This window comes from Fomitiporia mediterranea (genome assembly GCF_000271605.1).
Source record: "Fomitiporia mediterranea MF3/22 unplaced genomic scaffold FOMMEscaffold_13, whole genome shotgun sequence".
Classification (NCBI taxonomy): Eukaryota; Fungi; Basidiomycota; class Agaricomycetes; order Hymenochaetales; family Hymenochaetaceae; genus Fomitiporia; species Fomitiporia mediterranea.
Genome location: NW_006760398.1, coordinates 1176394 through 1196006, shown reverse-complemented (window position 1 = coordinate 1196006; position 19613 = coordinate 1176394). Strand labels below are relative to the sequence as shown.

Sequence of the window (19613 nt, the reverse complement as noted above, 5' to 3'; positions counted from 1 at the left end):
GAGTGTAAGGATTACAGTAGGATCATCATGTAGCACAGCTGAGGTTCGTCCCAAGGACCCAATCAATGAATCTAACAACAGTATTAGTCAGCTATACATCGCCATAAAAGGAAGGATTCGTATCACATGCTAGATGACGCAACACCGCTAATCTGGAATGTCGAAAGTGAACAAAAGATTTCTGGCCCTTTCAGAAGGTATAAGGCATCTGTCACGTCTGTTGCCTTCAAGCTCTCGCCTGAGGGAAGGCGTGTCTTTTCTGGCTCTGGTGACGAAACAATCATAATCTGGGGTGCTGGAAGTGGTAAGGAGCCTTGAAGGGACACAGAGGTACGGTTTGGTCAGTGGAGTTCTCACCCGGTGGCACATGTGTTGTCTCTGGTTCTGCTGACATATGAAACGATAATGGCTGGGCATTTCGAAGGATATATAAGCTCCGTTTTGTCAGTCACCTTCTCTTCCAACGGAGCACATGTTGTCTCTGGCTCCGAGGACGGGACAGTCCGAGTCTGGGAGGCCGAGAGTGGCGAGGCTGTTTCTGTTCCATTAGGACATACATCAGACGTCATGTCTGTTACATTCTGTCCTGATGGAAAACGAATTGGCTCTGGCTCTTCGGATCGTGCAATCAGAATGTGGAATGTAGAAGGTGGGAAAGACGGCTTCTCTATTGCTCAGCAGGTAAGGTCGGAAATCTTGTCACTTTTTTTGCTCTCGATATAGATCTCGTCTTTGGCTGGACATCAGAGGAAGACAGATGAATACATGCATGTGAAGGGGAGTTGCTCTTATGGATTCCACCCGAGATTCGTCCAACGCTTTGGTGACCTCGGAATACCGCAGTTTCTAGTTTATCCTCGACAAAATTAGAATTTACAGATGCCGTCAATGGCGAAATGTATTGGAAATGCTTTGAACCACTTCTGTGATGGCAATATCCGTCCCTTGGGACCTACCAGAACCTAACTTTCGCTATTTCAAGTCTAGCAATCAATACAAAGTACCCTTGAATTAATATCAATTTGGCTGATTCAATGCACTTGGCCGTGATCCATGGAGCACATATGCAACATATCAGACACACGTCATTGGACAATAATTTGAACGGGATTATTTTATGTGAATCAACGCGAATCATTGGGTTAGAAGGAACCTAGTAGTCGTGAGACTTCTGATATGAGTGATCCTGATTTGAATTTCATAGGGGAGGAAGGCTGGAGGAACCTGTCGAGTGCATCTTCCTTCATTAACACCAGCTTTATTTTCTTACTGCCTGCAGGCTGCAAGGCCAAGGTCGAACAGTATTTTGCCTTGGAGCGCCATAGGGTTTCGGGAGTTTGTAATGTGCGGGAGCAGGGTAGTCTTTGGGTGTATAGCCTGTGCAGAATAGAAATCGGATATCTCAATTAGTTGAGATGAGGATAAGAATGGGGTACATTCTAGGCAGTCTGTCGAGGCATGTCCAGAACCTCCAAGGGTACGCTGTGCAGTGAAGCAAGATGCGTGTATGCATTACTGGATTGAGAAACTGATGTTGATGAACTGCGGGGTTACTATACGACAAGACGCTCCACTAATTGATATTCCGAAAAAATTGTCGGTGGTCAATAATGGAAGTAGTACGAGTGCATAGGAATCGGCTTAGGATGCAGCAGCATCTCAGCATTTGGTTCGCTTGCAACCGAAATTGAAATTCCGATCCTTGGTCATCACGAGGGCTGTGAATTACAAATTTTGAAACCTCGTCAACTTTGTCCCAGTCCTCCCACTCACGAGTATTTCGTTTGCCTGCTTTCTGATTCTACGGAGACTTGCTTACGTTCAGTTCTGCAGAGCTATTTGGTTACTGGAAAATGCAGAGCCCTATAATCTTGAAGTAAAGACAATGCAGCAAATAGTGTTTCTCAGACTGCAGAAATTTCTCAAAGTTGTGCTTAATGTAACCACACTTTGGTTTGTCTTTGGGCGTCTAAAGAAAACGTGGTGCCCTGTACATCGTCAATTGCTGTTCTCCTATACGGCGACTACCCTGAGTAATTCTATAGTATCCACCGCAAAACACGTTGCAATGGGTACAAGGAGCAAGTGGAAACTCGGCATTCGGAATAGACGCGGAACAGCCCAGCCGATTCATACTGAGTCATGGTCAGTTTCCACTCTATATATACTCGAAGCTGTTTACATAGCTCTTCATCCAAACGAGCTCGCTTGGCTCATCGGCTATAAAGTACCTGTCTGCCAACTCGCTGGCTCCTTCATCTAAAATGACCCAGTCCCTTGAATTTGCTGCAAGCGACGTCAAGTATGCCAGTTTCTATTATTGTCGTATCAACAAGTTGTCTCATGCTACTCTCTAGTATCGCTATTGAGTGTACACTTTCCGAAGATAACAGTACCCAGGAGAGTACGGGTAGCATGTCGGACGTCGTCGACTCCGCGAGCTCCGACAAATCCTCCTCAAGGGAGTCCACGCCAAGCTCGTTGAGGTACGTATCAGTTTCCCGCTAGTCAATCCAGCACGTACTCTAATGGACATGCACTAAACCCCTACAGCGAGGAAGTTCCGTCTGTGACCGACGGAAGCGCTGAGGGATTCAGAGCTGGCGAGTCCACAAAGTTCGTTCTCATTTTATGCGATCCCGTAGGCCTGTGCTGAGATTTCTGTCCTGGTACTAGTTCATTACCTATTCCCTTGTTTAGGCCTAAGGGGAGAATCACTGTGCAGTCCACTACGCCCAAACCTAAACCAAAGCCCAACGGAGGCAGATAAATGCGGTGTACAGTACTAGGCAGTGCAAACCAGGCCTGTGCTAGTTTCTGATTGATTCTTCCGCGGATGAACATTTTACTTCCCAATAAGGCATTTCCGTACTTCCGATACCCATCCATGCACTTTGACCATCCATTTATCGTATCAGTTTGCTGATTTTGTACCGCCTTTTATCTGATGATACCCTTGTTTTCACCACTTTCATCATACACCGTCATGAATGATTTGCAACAAGATCCGGCCCATCTGGATGAAGAGGCTCTGATACACCGTGATGAACGTAAGGATTAAGTAGGATCAAGTTGTAGCACAGCTAGGGCCCTTAGAAGCACAAGGAAGTCTGGATGAAGGTTATCGCCGAACGCCGGAGTAAAGTCACTGGGCTCGCTTAAAACCATCCTCCGATATGCCAGTATGCCTTAATTCCAGGGCATCACCTCTCCCTTGTTATTTAATATCTCTGTCCTCCGCTCTCACACCTAGTCACTTTATCTGTCAAATCATGTCCCAGGCTGTGGAACTAACGACCCATGACGAAAGTGCGAGCAACGTGCCGGTAATTGAAAATGTCAAGGGCGAGAAGACGAAGCCTGAACCTGAACCACTCAATGACGTCCTTGCATCTCCTGCTTCCGAACAGGCCAATGGGTGCGTCTTTTGTAACCCCCACGCCCTATTTTAGAGCTGAACGGGCGCGAATAGCGGAATTAACGGAGCTGTCGTTGATGAAGAGCACGTTGAGAAAGCATCCAAAGCTGAGCCTGCCGCCGCTCTAACCGAGCAAGTGGTTAGCAGCCCGGTTCAAGAAACGGTGCAGCCTGAACAAGGGGTTCCTGTGAAGGATGAAAAGGAGCTGAATGGGAATGCACTTCCCGATGCTGGTCAAGCAAATGGTGATGCTAAGGGACATGTCAAGCTTCCTGAAAGCGACACCGTCCCTGCTAAGCCAGTGTACGCAGTTACCCTCTCGTTCTAACTGACATTGGATACTAAGAATTTATATCAAAGGGACGAAAAGGATGATTGTGTTAAGAAGCCTGCCAGGAGGACGAGTAGCGCACTATCGAGCATCGTGTACGTATTTCGAGATTCTAGGTTTTGATAATCTCGGGGTGCTAATAATATTCACGCAATTTACTTTCTTTCTTTTGCCTCAGTGAAAAGACAAAATCAACAGTGATGTTCCTCCCAAGAGGCCGAACCTCCAGGAGGACTGCGACTCCCCATGGCGGTGGTCATCATCAAAGCAGTAACGGAGGTTGCACTATATTCTGAATCATTTGACTATGCAGTTTGGTTCACACACTCATTACTTGCTTTCGATTCGCTATGTTATCAACGTTTCGCATGCATTCGCACCTTTTGACGCATTTTCGTCTGTATTGTTAGATTTGTTATCTCTTTATGCATTCTGATTTATTTACTTTTCATTATGACGCAAGTTGCGCGTGGAGGTACTATTTATTGTGCAACTTGATCTGCATATTCTGCATTTTACGATTTTATTTTATTTTATTTCCCCCATCCTACACCTTGTTACTCAAACGTCCTACCAAAACACATTGTCATTTCCCGAAAGCTCAAGTTTGTACAGAGCTTGTAGCAGATACACCTAGATAACGAGTATGTAGCGTCTCTAAAATGATTATTTTACTTGTGGCAGAGAACTTGTGGTACAGATGACTGATTAGACTATGAGGTTCTCTCCAGGAGCACAAAATGGGCTCGAATATCTATCTGGGAGGGTATTTTGACAGCGGAGCATTCTCATCACTAAAGCCCAAATCCTGTAAGAGCAGCCAACGCAGCCTTGATACGTCCTATAAACTCGACAAGACGGAGTCGACTTTGTTCTATTCGTTCGCAAGACAACACAATCAGCTCAATCCAATACGGCAGAAATTAACATAGCCGAGCGGAAATTAGGAAGTGAATTAGGAAAAGCCATATATGCAGCATGTCTTATTCGAAGCAGCGAGAATACAAGCTCGCATACCGAAGGAAAAATTCCACATGCCTTGTTCCTCTTCCACCTTCTGTATCGAGCGCGCCTCTTCGAAAAGCGCGTGGCCAGTAACTGAGGATTCGTGATCAGGCCTTGACGTAGACCATGCGTGAAATTCTAGTATGAGCTCGAGTATTTGTTGGTGGAGTTCTACACAATGAAAATGAGCGCATATATCCAGCATAAATAAATTCATTGTCCACTCCAAGTCGTTGAAACGTTGTTGTTGGTAGTGGTAATGTTGTTCTTACGTTCTTGAAATTCCATGTCACGACGAGACTCATCTTCGAATGGGTTTTCTAGTACTTCTTGACGCGCGAAGGGAGGGAATGGCTCTGCAAGTGCTGCGTCGACACCTGTGCCAACGTTGCCGATACGATCATCTTGTTTGCTTGGTTGATCACCACTGTCCCGCGATGCAGTCTTGCTTTGTTCGCGATTCATTTGCCCAGTGGCCGAAGACGATTGAGGCGACGAGAGCATTATTTTGAGGTAAGGGAGGCTATTCCAGTCCAGTTAAGATAGAGAGGAAGACGCGTCGCGACGCGACTTTGCTCTCGTCCAGCGCGTTCCTTTCCGGAAGACCTTACTCACGCTTGTCAAACCTAACACAAGTGAAGCATACACACACCAGAAAATAAAGCAGAACAAAGAAGAAAAATTATACCCGTATATAGCGAAGCTTTTTACAAGGTAAACTGTCATTGTCAACGACACCACATGCAGGTCTCTCTCTAGAAATAGGTCCCAAGCTCAAAGGCAACGAACGATCATCGTGGTGCAGGAAGGCCCGACACAGCCGCGCCAATCTCCGTCAATTCCAACAACGGGTCGAGTTTACCCTTGTATTCGGGGAGGTATGAAGCACCGGTATACGGGCATGTTACGGACGGTGAACCCTTGTATATGGGAGTGAAGCTGGCTGCGCAGACCCCGAACTCTGTAAACTCGTCGTAGTCGATTTCAACTGCGTTGCGTGGGTTCCTGTCACCAGCAGCAATCCGTTGTCGGGCCTGTAAAAATAGTTGGTCTTTGTCTGCAAGAAATAGTGTAGATGCATTGGACTGACCTGTGCCACGATCTTCGGATCCGGGTTGAGGTCCAACAACCGTCTCGCTAACTTCGCTGACGTTGCATGATTATTTGCCTTTGCAAATACACCAATAGCACTTCGAAGGGCAATTTGCAGATGTTGAGGCTGCAATTTGCAGTTCGTGAAGTACGCTGCTAACTCTAAGCTGCGCTTGACGTTGTTTGGCTCTGCCTCTGCCACTCTGCGCCGTTCTATCTCAAGCGATACACCAAGCAAGTATTCACGAGTAGACGTTACGACATTACGCCACTACAGAAAGCCTCAGCTGATGATTTTGATTTTGAAAAGCTATTTTACACACCTCTGCTGCTTCTGAATCCGACGTGATCGGTACCAAGAGCAAACTATGCAAGACGGATTTGAATGCGGCCTTTGCATCTACTAGCCTGTTACCAGACACCGCTCGATACCCTTCCTGCAATTCCGGCTTGATGGACTGCAGTGTCTTGACGGCAACCGGCAAGACCCGACTCGCCGAGGATTCCTCAATATTACGCCGAATGTGGAGCAAAAGAGGCGGAAGCGAAGCATTAGGCGACAAGTACGTATGCGAAGAGCGGTATACGGAAAGGAAAAGCGGTTTTAATGGCTCGAAATTGACAATGCCTTGTTGGCGGGTAAGTAACTAAACAAATAAATTGTAAATCATACGCATATAATTTGAAAAAAAGAGATAAACGTACCTGCATTGCAGTCTCGAATGATCCAGCTGCAACATGATCTGCAGGGAATGGTGAGTTCCGCACCCAAAGCTCCGTTTCTTTCACGCCTGGGCTCGCGCCAGCGCCAGCATCAAGCGTCTCCTCCACCTCCGCCTCTACAACAGCTTCATCAGGCTGTGCATCAACTCCCTCCGCATCAAGATCCCATCCAGCTTCTTCCGGGGCCACATCATCTACTGCTTCTTCATCTCGGGCCCAGTCATCTAGAGCAGAAGATGCTGCAGCACCGCCGATGCCGTTAACGTAAGGTACGTCGCCGTCTGCTTCGAGATGACCGTTGGCAAGTGCACGATCGAAGAAGCTTTCGCCCTTGCCCAGCGATGGCCATGTCAAATCTGTGACTGAAGTGACGACGGGAGGCGGTTTCAGTGTTGAAGTTCCAAAGTCTGGAATATCGTCTACGTCCGCTTCGTTAAGACCAGCCTCTTCGAGAATCTCTTGCGCAAGATCGGACAAGCCATTGGTCTTCGCCGTGAGATATGCCAAGGGATCTAAACAACCAATTAACAGGTTTACCTTGTTTCAACAAAGGAAATAGACATACACATCCCAACATCACGGAGGACAGCAACTCGGCTCTCCACATCTCCGGCATAAAGGGCGTTATGGAAACGAGACATGGGATCACTGCGAGACTGAGCAATCTTCTGCATCTTTGATAACTTTTCCGAACTACCCGTTGCAAGATACAGGAAAGATAGACGGTCAAAGTTCTTGGTCTTTTGATACGCTTTCTCAACAATCTAGCACACTATTAGTTCCGGATCCTCACGCAGGAAGTTAACACGCTCAAACTTCACCTTGTGATTGCCCTGTTTGAGAGCCTGCTGCGCAAGGCGACTCCAGCTTTCTGGTCTGTCAATAGCGGTTGCCATTTCAAGAGCCACGTCCAAGTTTCCACATTCTATGGCGAGATCGAAGCGCGTCGTCTTGTCCTCAACGAAGTGCAATGCAATCTATGTCGCATGTTGAATGCTCTGCAGTTCAGCCAGAAAAGCACATAGGCATACCTCTGGGAAGCCCTTCTGTTGAAGGTACGCAATGATGCTCTGGCCGACCAGGTTCGAAGTTTTGATAATATGCAGCATCTCCTCATAGTTGTGACGTAGGAGAGCAAGCTTGAATCGATACTCGGTTGGATCGATGGTTATCGTTCGCGGGCGGGCAGACCGATCGAGGCAGTGAACGGTAGGACCTTTGACTCGAGTAAGATAGACTGGGTTATCAAGAGTGCGGATAACGCCGGTGTCGCTAATAACCGACGGGTCAGTTGTGGCATCGCAAAGTGCAAGACATCGCAAAACATACCCTTGAGGCAAGCAATACTTTATGTGGTTCAACGTCGAGTAGATTAGCACACCAGAGTCATCCCAAGCACCAGACTTGATCCGAATGGTCTCGTGAATCAGACTGCTTTGACTGAAGGTTTTGTTTGCAATGGTGATGGCTGAGCGATGGTTAGAAACACTGCCATTAAAGTAACTTAATACAGGCGACGTACTGTGCTTGCTCAACAGAGCGACCAGAGTTCCATCGTTACTCCACACAACGTATTTAACAGGCGGCGTAGTAATTTCAGCAATCTTCTTTCCTTGCTGAATGTCGTATAGAACAGCCGTACTTGTGGAGCTAAGGATTAGACTAGCTGTACCGCCGTAAAAGATTTCGTTGGTCTGGACCGGAGGTTTGACGGTTTTGACAATGGAATTTGAGAGGTCCCGGATTTCAATCACCTAGAACGGGACCAGTGAGTTTAAGTCAACGAACAAGGTGGAGGTAAATTGGCATACTTGATTCGTCTTATTGAGGACCGCAAACCTGTTCCGAGCCACAAAGATCGCACTTGACCCAGAGCCTCGCTTTCCGTCAGTCGCTGAATCCCTTACTTCACTTCCACCGTCTTTCGGCAAGTGCGAAAGCTCGAAAAGACCATTATCAGAAGAGATCGTAATTACGACAGCACGTTCCGCCGGATTGAAGCTCAGAGTCCTAGGTGGGATATACGGGCTCCCGAATTTACGAACGCTAAGCACACCAACGTCTGCACCAGAGTTGAAATCGTATTGGCGAACATATTTGTCCCGTACGTAATAGAGTGTGTCGCCGTGAAGAGCGTAGGCAGGGCGTTCGCGCTCAAGCTTGAATACGATCAAACCGTTGTCATGACCGGCAGCGAAAAGGTTGAGTTCCGGATGCGACGCTAAAACCCAGAAGCGGTCATGTTCTCGTCTAAATGTTTGAACAGGTGTACGTTTTGCCATATCCCAAACGCGAATTGTCTTGTCCTCACCGCAAGAAATTATTAATTCATGGCGAGGATGGAAAAGCGCGCTGGAGACGTTGTTAAAATGTCCACGACAAGTATCCACCTCCCAGGCTTTTGAGTCGCTCATACGCCAAAGCTTGATCTGGCGATCATCTGCAGCAGACACGATGAGGGGAAGAGTCGGATGGAACGCTGCCCAATTTACGCCGCGGTCGTGGCCCTCCAAAACATATTTTACAGTGGAGAACGTATCAAATGTCTCGAAGCCTCCTGGTGCTGCGCTCGGCGTGCTCTTGCGGAGGCCGGAAATATCCCACACGCGTACCGTTTGATCCATAGATGACGACACGACGAGATCCTCTTTCGGGTGGAAGAGGGCCGACATGATATAATGCGAATGCCCTGTCAGGATTGCGACGCAGTTTCGCGAGGTACTATTCCATATGCGAATTGTTTGGTCGTCCGAACATGATATCTAGAATGAAATTCGGTTAGAACACGGTTGTGAAAATAAAGATGTAGACTCACGATCCATGGCATTTCATGATGGAACATGACTGTCCGGACATAATCGAGATGGCCATGAAGTGTAAATAGACATCGTCTGGTTTGCGGTCGGATATCTTGTACTTTATTAGCATGCATTCTCAAAGTCTAGGTATTAACGTATGCGCTTACCCCACACCTTGACTTTATAGTCGTCTCCACCTGTGACCAGTAAAGGACGTGAAGGGTGGAAGTGAACACCTCTGACAGGGCCTATGAGAAGGAATTAGTGGATATACAAGTGTAAAAATTCACACTACTACACACCGTCGTGTTCTTCGAATCGATCTACTAGCACACCCATGCGATAATTCCAGAGCTGCACACTCCCATTATGCAACGAAGCCGCCAGCAATGGCCGCGTCGGGTGGAAGGCAAGGCCTATACACGATTTAATGAGGCCTCAAGTAACCGAATATGATAGTGAAGTCTTCGTACCTTTCACCCTGTTGCTTTTAGACTCGAACTTCGTGAGCATCACCGACATGATTGCAGACTGCCCTCCAGTGCGCTCAACACCAGCTTAACACCAATAACAGGTAGGTATACAACAAAAGGCCCTCAAGCTTTACAGCTCTATTTCTCTAACGTTGTGGTAAGTGGTGGATCCTGTTCAGAGAGGCAAGGATGGCGGGCGTGCTGTAGACCTTGAGCGCGACGTGGACAGTTGTGAGATGTGCAGCAGAAACGCGTGACACGAGTACACTTTCCATATTTGGGGTGTCAATCACTGCAAAATTTCGTTCCATAGGTTACTGAGATTACACCCGAAGGTCATACATGATACACACCATTAGTACGACTTTACTTGTGTCACTCTAATCATGGCCGGTTTATACAGATTTTTTTTCACTGAAGCCCGGGTAGTCTCAGTTTTTATCTTGGCTTCTCTATTTTTCTTTCTCGTTTCTGCCGATTTGTACTGAATAGCAGAAGCCTGCCTCGTGGGCGAGCCATCAGCATAGCCATAGCCTCAATTGCGTCCTCAGCGGACCCGCGAATGCACTGACTCTTGTCCTCTTCAAGTACTCGTTCCTCAGAGGCACTCCAGGACAGCGCCATCCTGATACCCATGGATCATCAACTCCTCTCGACTCTATTGCGGAGACTCCTTGATTTGTGTCGGCGTTTGGCACGTCGATCACTGCAGTGCTTGTTCCGCGTCTACTCAGCTCTGTTAAAGCGTAAGACGTCTTTGGGCTCAACTAAGGGCGATGGAGAAGTGGAAGATGCACAAAGGAAGTTTGGGTGCACTTGCTGTATGGGCTCTAATCATGAAGAACACTGCCAAACATCTGGACAATCGGTAACTCTTGCCTACTCCTCGACACCGAGAAAGCCACCTCCAGCGCGTTCATACACACGACATACATCGATCGAATCGTATGGTATCGGACAGACCTGTGCATCTCCCACAACTACTAGTACTCTCGAGGAATCTCCAACTGCCGTGTCACATTCCTCTTGCTCAGGATCAAATCAAAGAAACTTGCCTAGTGCTTCGCCTCAACCCGTGGAACGATACATTGCAGAGCTTGCACCAGCCATCGCTCCACCTAAAAAGCCAATCAAGCCTGTTTTACCATCTCTTTCTTCAAGATATGATCGAAATATAGCTATGTATGTGATTTTTTTCAATTACTGTGATTGTTCAGCTTATCGCTTTTTTTTAGTCGTAATGACCAGGGACCTTGGGTATTTGGCCCTTTGGAGACTGTCACGGTTTACGAGTTCGTTATTTTGCTTGCTCGTATCTGTACTCTAGCTGAATGTTAGTAAAGCGAATTAGCTGTTCCCTCCTGGACGCACTACGTACAGCCAGAAGGCCAACTATACTTCCACAACACCTCACGAAGATTCAATTACCTTACAGAAGCACATCTCTGTGATCCTCGGATGCTGGCAGAAGCCGAGCTCTTCATATCCGTCTTCGAGCGCAAGGCTGAAAGCTTCAAGGGCCTACCTGTCAACCTCGAGGTAGTTTTCGAGATCAATGACGAACATTGGCTTTACTACATGGTGGATCTGGAGCGGAAATGCCTTCTGTGGTTAGATGACTACGAAATCCCCGATGAGGTCCTCCCAGGAAAGTTTGGAGTGGAGCATCGCGAGCATTTCCGTGAGTCTTCCAAATTACTATATTTTGGGATTTGCGTGAATTCATATTATGGTTTACATAGGGCATATGTTCGATTTTGAGTTCTGGCAGCATGTTGAATACTTCCCTACTCATCGTCCACTACAAGAAGGTTTATTAGAGGAGTTGATGGGCTTGCTTGTTCAAATGCATATCGGTATGCTTGTTTCTCTAGGTATTGGCGTTTATCACATAAGTTGGTGACTTTATTAGATGTTGTAACGTCACTCACCTCAACTTCGCCATACAACGACGGAGAGCTTCGTTCGATGATAGGTTCTGTAAAGCAGTTACAAGGTGAGGATTAATGTCATGTTTAATTAAGGGACCAATTTCAATACCGCGTTTGTCGTAGCTTTGCAAACAACGAAAAGCGCAAGACCTTATGTCGTACAGGGGTCAGGTGAGTGATATACTGACTAAGTATCGTGCTGTGTGATAACACGTCCATTAGCTAAAATCATGGGTCTGATCGGTAAGTTCGATTTTAGTTATGGTGTCGTAGTTGTTAAATGAATTTCGTCTTCAGCGAACGAACGCTACTACAACTTCTTCGGCTTCCACGGCGCTCGTTTATCCTGCGATCAAAGTGTTCGCGGGAACGCCATGAAATCCCGCTCTCTCCTTATCACCTTACTCTCACCCGCATTATTCTACGCTCCGGAGGTACACTTGCTAGGACTTGAGAAAGTATGGATGGACGGTCTCGTCAAAGTACGCCACTGGAAGTCCTTCCAGAGTAAATTGGAGAGAGATTGGGAGGGGTTCGTGCTTTATGTGCGTGTGCCATTTTGATTTGACCTTTTTTTTTTTTTTTTCGAAAAAAAGGGAGTTGCATGTTCGCTAACCACTGGCACATTTAATTTTATGTGTTTGTGTGCTTTGAACGGTAGGCCACCGTGCTCTTGAACGCAAACGTCGCATTCCTCGGCATCCCAAGCGTCATGTCCGATAACCTCGGTTCGAAACTACTCGTATCGCCAGCAGCGATTATCAGCCAAGTATCTATCATCGCGAGTCTTGGAAGCATCATCATCGGCTTGTTGCTTGTACGACAAATGCGAATCGGAGCAAAAGAGTCTGTTGAAGATTATGTGAGTTCGAAGTTCTTACCGTGTATGCGTGTATGTGGAAATGGAGATGGCTAACCAACGTTTTTCCCAGCTTGCTTTCCTCGAAAATAGGACTCACGAACAGAAGGGTCTCGAAACGTTAGCTATATTGTTCAGCTTACCCTACGCTCTTCTTATGTGGGGGTGCGTCCAACTCCCTTCCGTCCACTTCCAACCCACAATCTAATTTATCTAACCATACGCATACGCATATATCCATTGGATTATTGAAATGCTGTAGAATGGCAACATTCCTAGCAGCAGTCGCCATCATCTGCTTCTACAACTTCAACGGCAGCGCCTCTTTCCTCTCTCGCATAATCTACGGAGTCATCTGGCTCTTCATCTCCTTGTTCATCCTCTGGACGATCGTCACTGGTTGGGAGAAACGACATAATGTTAATTGGCGGAGTCTTATACCTTCTTGGTGTTATTCCCGCTTCCGCTTCCACCAGTCTGAAGGAAAGGATGGGGGTGCGGGGAAGGTGGGTGACGAGGAATCGGGAACGGGAACGGGAGAGACAGAGTTGGAGTTGGAGGATGTAATTGATGTACGTTCTGTGCGATCGAAGCGCTCGGTGAGGTCGAGGTTTACGACGACGTCGACTATTGCGTCGAGTATCAACAAGACTTGGCGTTCACGAGTTCGTAGGCTTGCTGGACGGCATTCACGTTCACTTCCGTTGATGGACGTACGAGTGACACCTGCTTCACAACAGGCTGCATCATATCTGGAGACTGAGGCAGTGGCACATCCTTAAGTCATGTAGACCAAATCAGTGCTTAATTACGGTTCTGGCGTCTTCCCTATTCTGCTTATGTATCAATAGCCTCTCATCATCTTTGTATCTTCTTCGAATATACCAAGCTAAACTTTTGGATTTTAAACATTTAAACAAAATGACAAGTCACACTAGAACTTCCAAGAAGCCGATAGTATCGATATTATAAATATGAATACATGTAGTGTGGTAATACATCAGTACACAAAACCGTTTACTTAGGGTTTGCGCTCGAGAACTTCGTTACGGACTTCGTACCCTCGGAAATAGCGTGCTTGGCGAGTTCACCAGGGAGGATGAGGCGGACGGAAGTTTGGATTTCTCGTGATGAGATGGTCGACTTTTTGGAGTAGGATGCGAGCTCTGGACGAATAAATCAGTAAAACTTCAATAGGAAGTCGTGAAAGGGACGCGTACTGGAAGCTTCGCCTGCAATGCGCTCGAAGATATCGTTGACGAATGAGTTCAAAATAGCCATCGCCTTGTTGGAGATACCAGTATCGGGGTGGACCTGCTTAAGGACTAATTGCGCGCCAAGTCAATATCTTGAAGTTCAAACAAGTCGAATTTGAGGCGACTTACCCTTGTAGATGTAAGACGAGTAAGTCTCCTTACGGACCCTCCTCTTCTTTTTCTTGTCGCCATCACCCGGCGCGGTCTTCTTCGCGGTCTTAGTCGCTGACTTATCTGCGACAGGCGCCTTAGAGGCGGTGGATGGGGCTTTGCCAGCAGTGGAAGCAGGTTTGGGTGCCATTGCGAATGAGTTGGGTTGGTAGGTGTTGAGAATTGGCGAGCAAACTCTGTGGCGGGTACGTGGAGGATGTGGTTGGGAGCGAAGATCGAGTGGGAGCTGCATATAAGCTGATACGGAATTTGTATGTATTTGGTCAAGTCGCGTTACAGGCACGGTGTGACGCAACAATCACGCTCTGTTCTGCTCACCTCCAATTCTACACAGCCACCTTGTGCGCCTGGACATATAAAGCCCACGCGCGTCGAGTGCTCACCGTCTTCAACTCTCCTGTTATCCACCTCGTACGTCGACCGACGCTCAACCAATTTTCACTCAAATCACCGCCACCAACAACTCTCATCAATAATGTCTGGCAAAGGAAAAGCTGGCAAGTCCGGAGGCAAGTCTGGCGACGCTTCCAAATCGCAGTCCCGCTCTGCAAAAGCTGGTCTCCAGTTCCCGGTCGGTCGTATTCACCGTCTTCTCAAGCGTGGAAACTACGCGCAGCGCGTTGGTGCAGGTGCTCCTGGTAAGTTAACATTCGAATGCGTATCGAGAATTGTGACTTACGTGGATGTATGCAGTTTATCTCGCTGCAGTGCTCGAATACCTTGCGGCTGAAATTCTCGAACTCGCTGGTAATGCCGCTCGCGACAACAAGAAGCAACGTATTGTCCCTCGCCACCTTCAACTCGCCATCCGAAATGACGAAGAGTGCGTTAATTTATTTCCAAGCTTTTCCCTCTGACTTATCGTTTGCATTCTTAGGCTGAACAAGCTCCTCGGCAACGTCGTCATCTCACAAGGTGGTGTTGTACCATTCATCAACCCCGAGCTCCTTCCGAACAAGTCGGCGAAGGGCAAGAAAGACTCGCAGGAGGTGTAGATGTGATTGCTTGCAGGGTTTCTGGATTCCGTGTATTAGCTATTTATCACCCTCTGTATTCTGTGCCTATCTACGCTTGTAATGCCCACAGACATCTAAACTCATACCGTGCGATTTGTACTCGTGAGAATGCGTGACTAATTCGCGTCGAAGTTCAACTCTGCCATGACGCGCTTCTGGGAATCTCACCCCTAGCTTTACACGAACCAAACACCGTCAGTTGCGAGCTGCGTGGCAAACGACGAGCATAGCGACGGACAAGGTTGTTGAAGACGCGTAATTCTGCATGAAATAGCCAACTATGAGCTATTACCAACAGCAACATTATGGGCCGCCGACACCAGCCGCCCCTATTAACTCTTCATTCTATGCGGCCCGCCAACACTTTGAGCAGCAGCCTCAGGCATCCGTGCTGCCTCCGCATCTACGTGCAAATGCACCTGACTATCGAAATGCTGCTCCACCACGACATCCTGCACAGCAAGGACGGATGGGCGGACAACACCAACCCACCATGGCTGGACCCAGCCAGGGGCGTCCTGTGCAAGCGCAAGTTGGCCAGCAATACGCTCGTCCACAGAGTCAGTATGGTCAAGTACAGCCATACCAGCCGCCATATACACAGACGCAGATGCAGATGCAGGGAGCCCCACGTCAGCCGTCGTACATGCCTCCCGGACAATATTCACCTCAGCCGGAATTTAATATGGCACAATATACGCAGAGGATGTATGGTTATCCACCCATTCCTATGCAACCTCAAATGATGTCGCAGCCTAGCCCAGCACGAGCGTTTGCGTTGTATGAAGCTTACAATGCTCGAACCCAACATGCAGCGGCAGCGCAACAGCAGGCGGAGCAGCAGCAGCAGCAGCAGCGACGTCAACCACCATCGCAAGCGCAGTCGCTGCACCAAACTCCTCAACCTCAAACACCGCAAACACAGTTTGCGCGACCTGTCGTTTCGCCGCAGATGGCTCCATCGACATCGGCTCCTCCAGACCCTAGATCACCTCAATCCCAGCCTCAGTCGCCGAGCGGAACGCGTCGGCCTTTGCCTCAGCCAGGACAACAATCCCGTCCACGACCTATGTCCATGCCACCCCAGGCTCCACGGCAGATACTTGGACCGCAGAAAAATAGCTATAACCATTCACCTTCAGGACCACAATCAAATATAGTACCACAATCTGTCGGTGTACCTCCGGCATCTTATTCATGCTCTTCATCTTCGCCTTCAGCACATCTTCCTTCTAATCAAGACACGCGTCAGGCAACGGACATACATGTTCCTCGTACCCTCAGTCCTGAAAAGATGCCAGAGAAATCATCAGCAGAAACAGAGACTACAAATATGCAAAGAACTCCAACACAGCGACGTGCTCTTCCTCCATCACCAACTGCACCTCCCGATCTGACTCAGCTTCGAAATCGCAGGAGTGTGGTATCTCCAACCCTGTCACCCGTTAAGCCCGTGTCATCTAACTCGGTACCTCAGCAGCTTACCCAGCAAGCCACGGCACCGTCACATGTAATGTCTGATTCAGAGGATGATGATCGACTATCTGCTGTCAGTCAAACAGAAAGCCAGACAAGCGAAGTAACTTCTTCACCTCAATACGGCATATTGGACCTCCCGAATCGAAATTCTCGTGATGTAGGTACGAAGGTTACTCCTCAGTCGCCACAGTACGGAATTAAAGACCTTCCGAATCGAACTCCGCGTGTTATCGCTGCGAGGCCTGACCCTCAATCACCACAATATGGCATAAAAAACCTGCCTACGCGAACGAAGAGTGTTGTCGACAGGCGGAAGGCGTGGGAGCGAGCTGAACAGGGCATGAATGAAGCGTTGGCCCGATCAAAACCTGCTTCACCTACGAAGCAGTCCTTATCAAACTTAACTCGCTCTACAGCACCAGTACCAGCTCGGTCACCGCAACCTCAAACGCCTTTACAACCGCAAAAACTACCTATGCCCGTCGTTCGTCAGCCACAACCGTCGCGCACGGAACGAACTCCGTCATGGACCTTGCCTACTGCTGATCTTGACAAGGTGAATGAGAGTAGTGAGAAGAAGACGTCATTGGCTCTTCGGCTTGCGACGATGTCCCTTGAAGAGGAGAACGGGAAGACGAAGAGTCAACCAGTTACCCCAACTACTCGGACGGGACGTCCCGTAACGCAAAGGAGTGCTACATCCCAATCTACTTCTCCTACGAAACCGTATCCATTCCTCGCGAACGGATCACGACGGAGAGTGAACATGGATCTGAGCTTGGATGATGCTCCACCGCCTTCCTTGCGTCGAACACCTTCGCCTTCGGCTTCTACCTCGTCTTCCTCAGCACCGTCAATTCCTACGATCAAGACGCCAGAGGATGTCCCTCACAGTTCAGCCCCTTCCATACCTCAGATCAGTTTACCAGGCGGCCTTGACCTTGATGACGTGGTGAATTCTACTCCCAGTGTGAAAGTGCATGTGCCAGCCGTTGTGGTGTCGCCTAAGCCCACAAGCCCACGGAAGGCGAACATACCACTAATTAATTTGCCTGGCAATGACGAGGACCTCAATAGTTCTGGTCCAGCGATTTCAGTATCAGCTCCCTCGCCGTTGGCACATGCTGTATCAATGCCGGTTATATTAGATGACCTGGCGAACCCAGCCTCCCAGACGAATTCACGAGGACTGCCAAAACCGCCGGACGGTGATGGACAAATTCCTATGAGTTCGAGTTCAAGCCGTTCCAGGGGTGGCGGGTTGGTATGCGGCGGTTGCCACGAGAGTATTATCGGGCGCATCGTGAGCGCGATGGGACTACGATGGCATCCACAGTGTTTTAGGTGCTGTGTTTGTGGCGAACATCTTGAGCATGTAAGCTCGTACGAGCATGAGAGCAAGCCGTATTGTCATCTTGATTATCATGAGGTAAGTATCTTCACCATAGACTTTTTGTCTCTGGCGTATCGTCTGACCTTTGTTACAGCTCTTTGCCCCGCAATGCTACTCCTGCAAGACTCCAATCATCGACGAGCGGTTCATCACACTCGACGACCCAGCGTTAGGTAAACGCACCTACCACGAACAACATTTCTTCTGTGCAGAATGCGGAGATCCGTTCCTCGCTCCGTCTCCAGCCAAATCATATTCAAAACGCTCAGGCCCAAATGAGATTAATATCAAGGGAGATGGAGCGTTTGACGTTGCTCTGGATGAAGACGGGGAAGAAGTTGGGTTTACTGTGTTTCGAGGACACCCGTATTGCGAGGCTTGTCATGTACGTTTGCGCGCACCGAAGTGTAAGGGGTGTAAGAAGAGTATAAGGGATGGGATGAAGGCTGTGGAGGCGCTGGGGGGGAAGTGGTGTTATGAATGTTTTGTGTGTGCGGTACGTGCATTTAAACCTCCTTCAATCCTTCTTTCGTCGTATCCTATGAGGTATATTCATTGTCGATTTCTTATAGGGATGCCAGAAACCATTCGAGGAGCCGTCGTTCTTCCAACGGGATAAGAAACCGTTTTGTGAACATTGTTTCAGCATAATTCTGAGAAATGAAGTTTAGCTTGGTTTCTCTTTCTTCTTTTATTCTTGAGTGCATCGGTTCTTAATTTGTTAATTAAAGCAAAGCTGTATTGTATTCGTATTTATTCATTTGTTATACCTTGTTGTGCATTTTATCCACCCATCTTTTATCGCGCACGATAATGTTAAGTACGGATACGTACCAACTTGGCCTTTGGTTGCTGCGCGCAACGATCATGAGTCGGTGGCAATTTGGCTTTCCCTTGCTTGAGGTTCCTACAGTACCGATGCGATGCACGTAGTAAGTCCTGCAAGTATTTGATTGTTACCCTCAGTACTATTGACATCATTCGCGGCAGCTTTCATTGTGTCCTTGGGTAACCCTGCCTTTTATCGTTATCATCGAGAGCCATATACTGGTGGACCTAAGAGTAGCTGGGGAACAGGGTTTTTGAAGAGGAGCGTGTCATAGAATTGCTAACGAAGATAGAGAGTGAGATAGAATTTGACTAATTGCAAAGTAAGTTCATGCTTTCTCTACTTTGGTTACCAAGCTGCCCATTTACTCTCTTAAAAGGCAAGTTTCAAGTGCCCGTCTTGTGCATGCCTGGGCCATTTTTTTCTGCACTCAATATTGCCTTGATGTTGTTTTAATCTCCGTCTTTCTCTTTGTGCTGGATTGGTTTATGAAGATACTTTGTTGCTATCACTAGAAGCACTAGAGAAGGATCAGAAGGTTATATATTCATCCTATTATTGGCTGCTCGGTATCAGGGCTTACACATCAAGACTCGAAGAAACGTGGTGGGAGGACTCCAGAGTGTGCCACGCAGGGATCGGTGCATCTGCAGCATGATCTACTGACTGTATGTCCGTATAAAGTCAATTCCAAGCACGTGATAAATTTTGTCTAGTCTCTGATCATCACTTTGCTTCGGTCAATTGATGTGTGATGTGGATACCATATCATCAAATGCTCCTACGTAAATGAGTGACGCGAGTACAAAGCATATAGGGGCGTCAGTAACAGGCAAACT

At 47.9% G+C, this 19613-nt stretch overlaps 8 protein-coding genes across 8 annotated transcripts; 5 read left to right on the top strand and 3 right to left on the bottom strand.

The window, feature by feature from the left end:
- Nucleotides 1-126: 126 nt before the first annotated feature.
- On the top strand, nucleotides 127-2770 carry FOMMEDRAFT_160866 (WD40 repeat-like protein; the record flags this gene model as incomplete). Its single annotated transcript, XM_007270507.1, has 6 exons — nucleotides 127-304; nucleotides 449-681; nucleotides 2187-2302; nucleotides 2358-2486; nucleotides 2554-2616; nucleotides 2677-2770. The coding sequence occupies 6 exons, from the start codon at nucleotides 127-129 to the stop codon at nucleotides 2768-2770; spliced, it is 813 nt and encodes a 270-aa protein (XP_007270569.1).
- Nucleotides 2771-3206: 436 nt separating this feature from the next.
- FOMMEDRAFT_170579 (uncharacterized protein) lies at nucleotides 3207-4426 on the top strand. Its single transcript, XM_007270506.1, has 4 exons — nucleotides 3207-3418; nucleotides 3473-3721; nucleotides 3779-3844; nucleotides 3928-4426. Exons 1-4 carry the CDS (start codon nucleotides 3273-3275, stop codon nucleotides 4043-4045), a joined length of 579 nt encoding a protein of 192 aa, XP_007270568.1. The 5' UTR covers nucleotides 3207-3272; the 3' UTR covers nucleotides 4046-4426.
- A 278-nt stretch (nucleotides 4427-4704) lies between these two features.
- On the bottom strand, nucleotides 4705-5258 carry FOMMEDRAFT_160864 (uncharacterized protein; the record flags this gene model as incomplete). Its single annotated transcript, XM_007270505.1, has 2 exons — nucleotides 4705-4925; nucleotides 4979-5258. The coding sequence occupies 2 exons, from the start codon at nucleotides 5256-5258 to the stop codon at nucleotides 4705-4707; spliced, it is 501 nt and encodes a 166-aa protein (XP_007270567.1).
- Nucleotides 5259-5419: 161 nt separating this feature from the next.
- FOMMEDRAFT_128332 (coatomer subunit alpha-2) lies at nucleotides 5420-10028 on the bottom strand. The gene is made up of 14 exons (XM_007270504.1): nucleotides 9841-10028; nucleotides 9670-9783; nucleotides 9535-9615; nucleotides 9385-9479; nucleotides 8381-9331; nucleotides 8092-8323; nucleotides 7899-8037; nucleotides 7601-7841; nucleotides 7391-7546; nucleotides 7135-7333; nucleotides 6552-7081; nucleotides 6170-6493; nucleotides 5845-6117; nucleotides 5420-5788 (listed from the first exon to the last, which is right to left on the bottom strand). The coding sequence occupies exons 1-14, from the start codon at nucleotides 9887-9889 to the stop codon at nucleotides 5546-5548; spliced, it is 3627 nt and encodes a 1208-aa protein (XP_007270566.1). The 5' UTR covers nucleotides 9890-10028; the 3' UTR covers nucleotides 5420-5545.
- Nucleotides 10029-10230: 202 nt separating this feature from the next.
- On the top strand, nucleotides 10231-13513 carry FOMMEDRAFT_148782 (uncharacterized protein). The gene is made up of 11 exons (XM_007270503.1): nucleotides 10231-11022; nucleotides 11076-11132; nucleotides 11184-11521; nucleotides 11583-11696; nucleotides 11753-11836; nucleotides 11895-11942; nucleotides 11994-12014; nucleotides 12069-12316; nucleotides 12433-12633; nucleotides 12704-12795; nucleotides 12893-13513. Exons 1-11 carry the CDS (start codon nucleotides 10475-10477, stop codon nucleotides 13410-13412), a joined length of 2271 nt encoding a protein of 756 aa, XP_007270565.1. The 5' UTR covers nucleotides 10231-10474; the 3' UTR covers nucleotides 13413-13513.
- A 39-nt stretch (nucleotides 13514-13552) lies between these two features.
- Nucleotides 13553-14243, bottom strand: FOMMEDRAFT_128330 (histone H2B). The gene is made up of 3 exons (XM_007270502.1): nucleotides 14016-14243; nucleotides 13851-13955; nucleotides 13553-13796 (listed from the first exon to the last, which is right to left on the bottom strand). The coding sequence occupies exons 1-3, from the start codon at nucleotides 14185-14187 to the stop codon at nucleotides 13648-13650; spliced, it is 426 nt and encodes a 141-aa protein (XP_007270564.1). The 5' UTR covers nucleotides 14188-14243; the 3' UTR covers nucleotides 13553-13647.
- A 218-nt stretch (nucleotides 14244-14461) lies between these two features.
- Nucleotides 14462-15164, top strand: FOMMEDRAFT_128327 (histone-fold-containing protein). The gene is made up of 3 exons (XM_007270501.1): nucleotides 14462-14695; nucleotides 14751-14880; nucleotides 14935-15164. Exons 1-3 carry the CDS (start codon nucleotides 14533-14535, stop codon nucleotides 15050-15052), a joined length of 411 nt encoding a protein of 136 aa, XP_007270563.1. The 5' UTR covers nucleotides 14462-14532; the 3' UTR covers nucleotides 15053-15164.
- Nucleotides 15165-15353: 189 nt separating this feature from the next.
- FOMMEDRAFT_170574 (uncharacterized protein) lies at nucleotides 15354-19048 on the top strand (the record flags this gene model as incomplete). The annotated part of the gene is made up of 4 exons (XM_007270500.1): nucleotides 15354-17981; nucleotides 18040-18330; nucleotides 18518-18575; nucleotides 18936-19048. The coding sequence occupies 4 exons, from the start codon at nucleotides 15354-15356 to the stop codon at nucleotides 19046-19048; spliced, it is 3090 nt and encodes a 1029-aa protein (XP_007270562.1).
- Nucleotides 19049-19613: the final 565 nt, after the last annotated feature.

Coding starts and splice junctions, on each gene's coding strand:
- FOMMEDRAFT_128330 (XM_007270502.1), bottom strand. CDS start 14,187: ATGGCACCCAAACCTGCTTCCACTGCTGGCAAAGCCCCATCCACCGCC. Junction 13,956..14,015: donor CTCGTCTTACATCTACAAGG/GTAAGTCGCCTC, acceptor GCGCGCAATTAG/TCCTTAAGCAGGTCCACCCC. Junction 13,797..13,850: donor CATTGCAGGCGAAGCTTCCA/GTACGCGTCCCT, acceptor TTATTCGTCCAG/AGCTCGCATCCTACTCCAAA.
- FOMMEDRAFT_128327 (XM_007270501.1), top strand. CDS start 14,533: ATGTCTGGCAAAGGAAAAGCTGGCAAGTCCGGAGGCAAGTCTGGCGAC. Junction 14,696..14,750: donor CGTTGGTGCAGGTGCTCCTG/GTAAGTTAACAT, acceptor GGATGTATGCAG/TTTATCTCGCTGCAGTGCTC. Junction 14,881..14,934: donor GCCATCCGAAATGACGAAGA/GTGCGTTAATTT, acceptor TTGCATTCTTAG/GCTGAACAAGCTCCTCGGCA.
- FOMMEDRAFT_128332 (XM_007270504.1), bottom strand. CDS start 9,889: ATGTCGGTGATGCTCACGAAGTTCGAGTCTAAAAGCAACAGGGTGAAA. Junction 9,480..9,534: donor CTATAAAGTCAAGGTGTGGG/GTAAGCGCATAC, acceptor ATAAAGTACAAG/ATATCCGACCGCAAACCAGA. Junction 8,324..8,380: donor TCCTCAATAAGACGAATCAA/GTATGCCAATTT, acceptor GTCCCGTTCTAG/GTGATTGAAATCCGGGACCT.
- FOMMEDRAFT_148782 (XM_007270503.1), top strand. CDS start 10,475: ATGGATCATCAACTCCTCTCGACTCTATTGCGGAGACTCCTTGATTTG. Junction 11,837..11,894: donor TTCTGTAAAGCAGTTACAAG/GTGAGGATTAAT, acceptor CGTTTGTCGTAG/CTTTGCAAACAACGAAAAGC. Junction 12,317..12,432: donor GGGAGGGGTTCGTGCTTTAT/GTGCGTGTGCCA, acceptor TTTGAACGGTAG/GCCACCGTGCTCTTGAACGC.
- FOMMEDRAFT_170579 (XM_007270506.1), top strand. CDS start 3,273: ATGTCCCAGGCTGTGGAACTAACGACCCATGACGAAAGTGCGAGCAAC. Junction 3,722..3,778: donor ACCGTCCCTGCTAAGCCAGT/GTACGCAGTTAC, acceptor TTTATATCAAAG/GGACGAAAAGGATGATTGTG. Junction 3,845..3,927: donor AGCGCACTATCGAGCATCGT/GTACGTATTTCG, acceptor CTTTTGCCTCAG/TGAAAAGACAAAATCAACAG.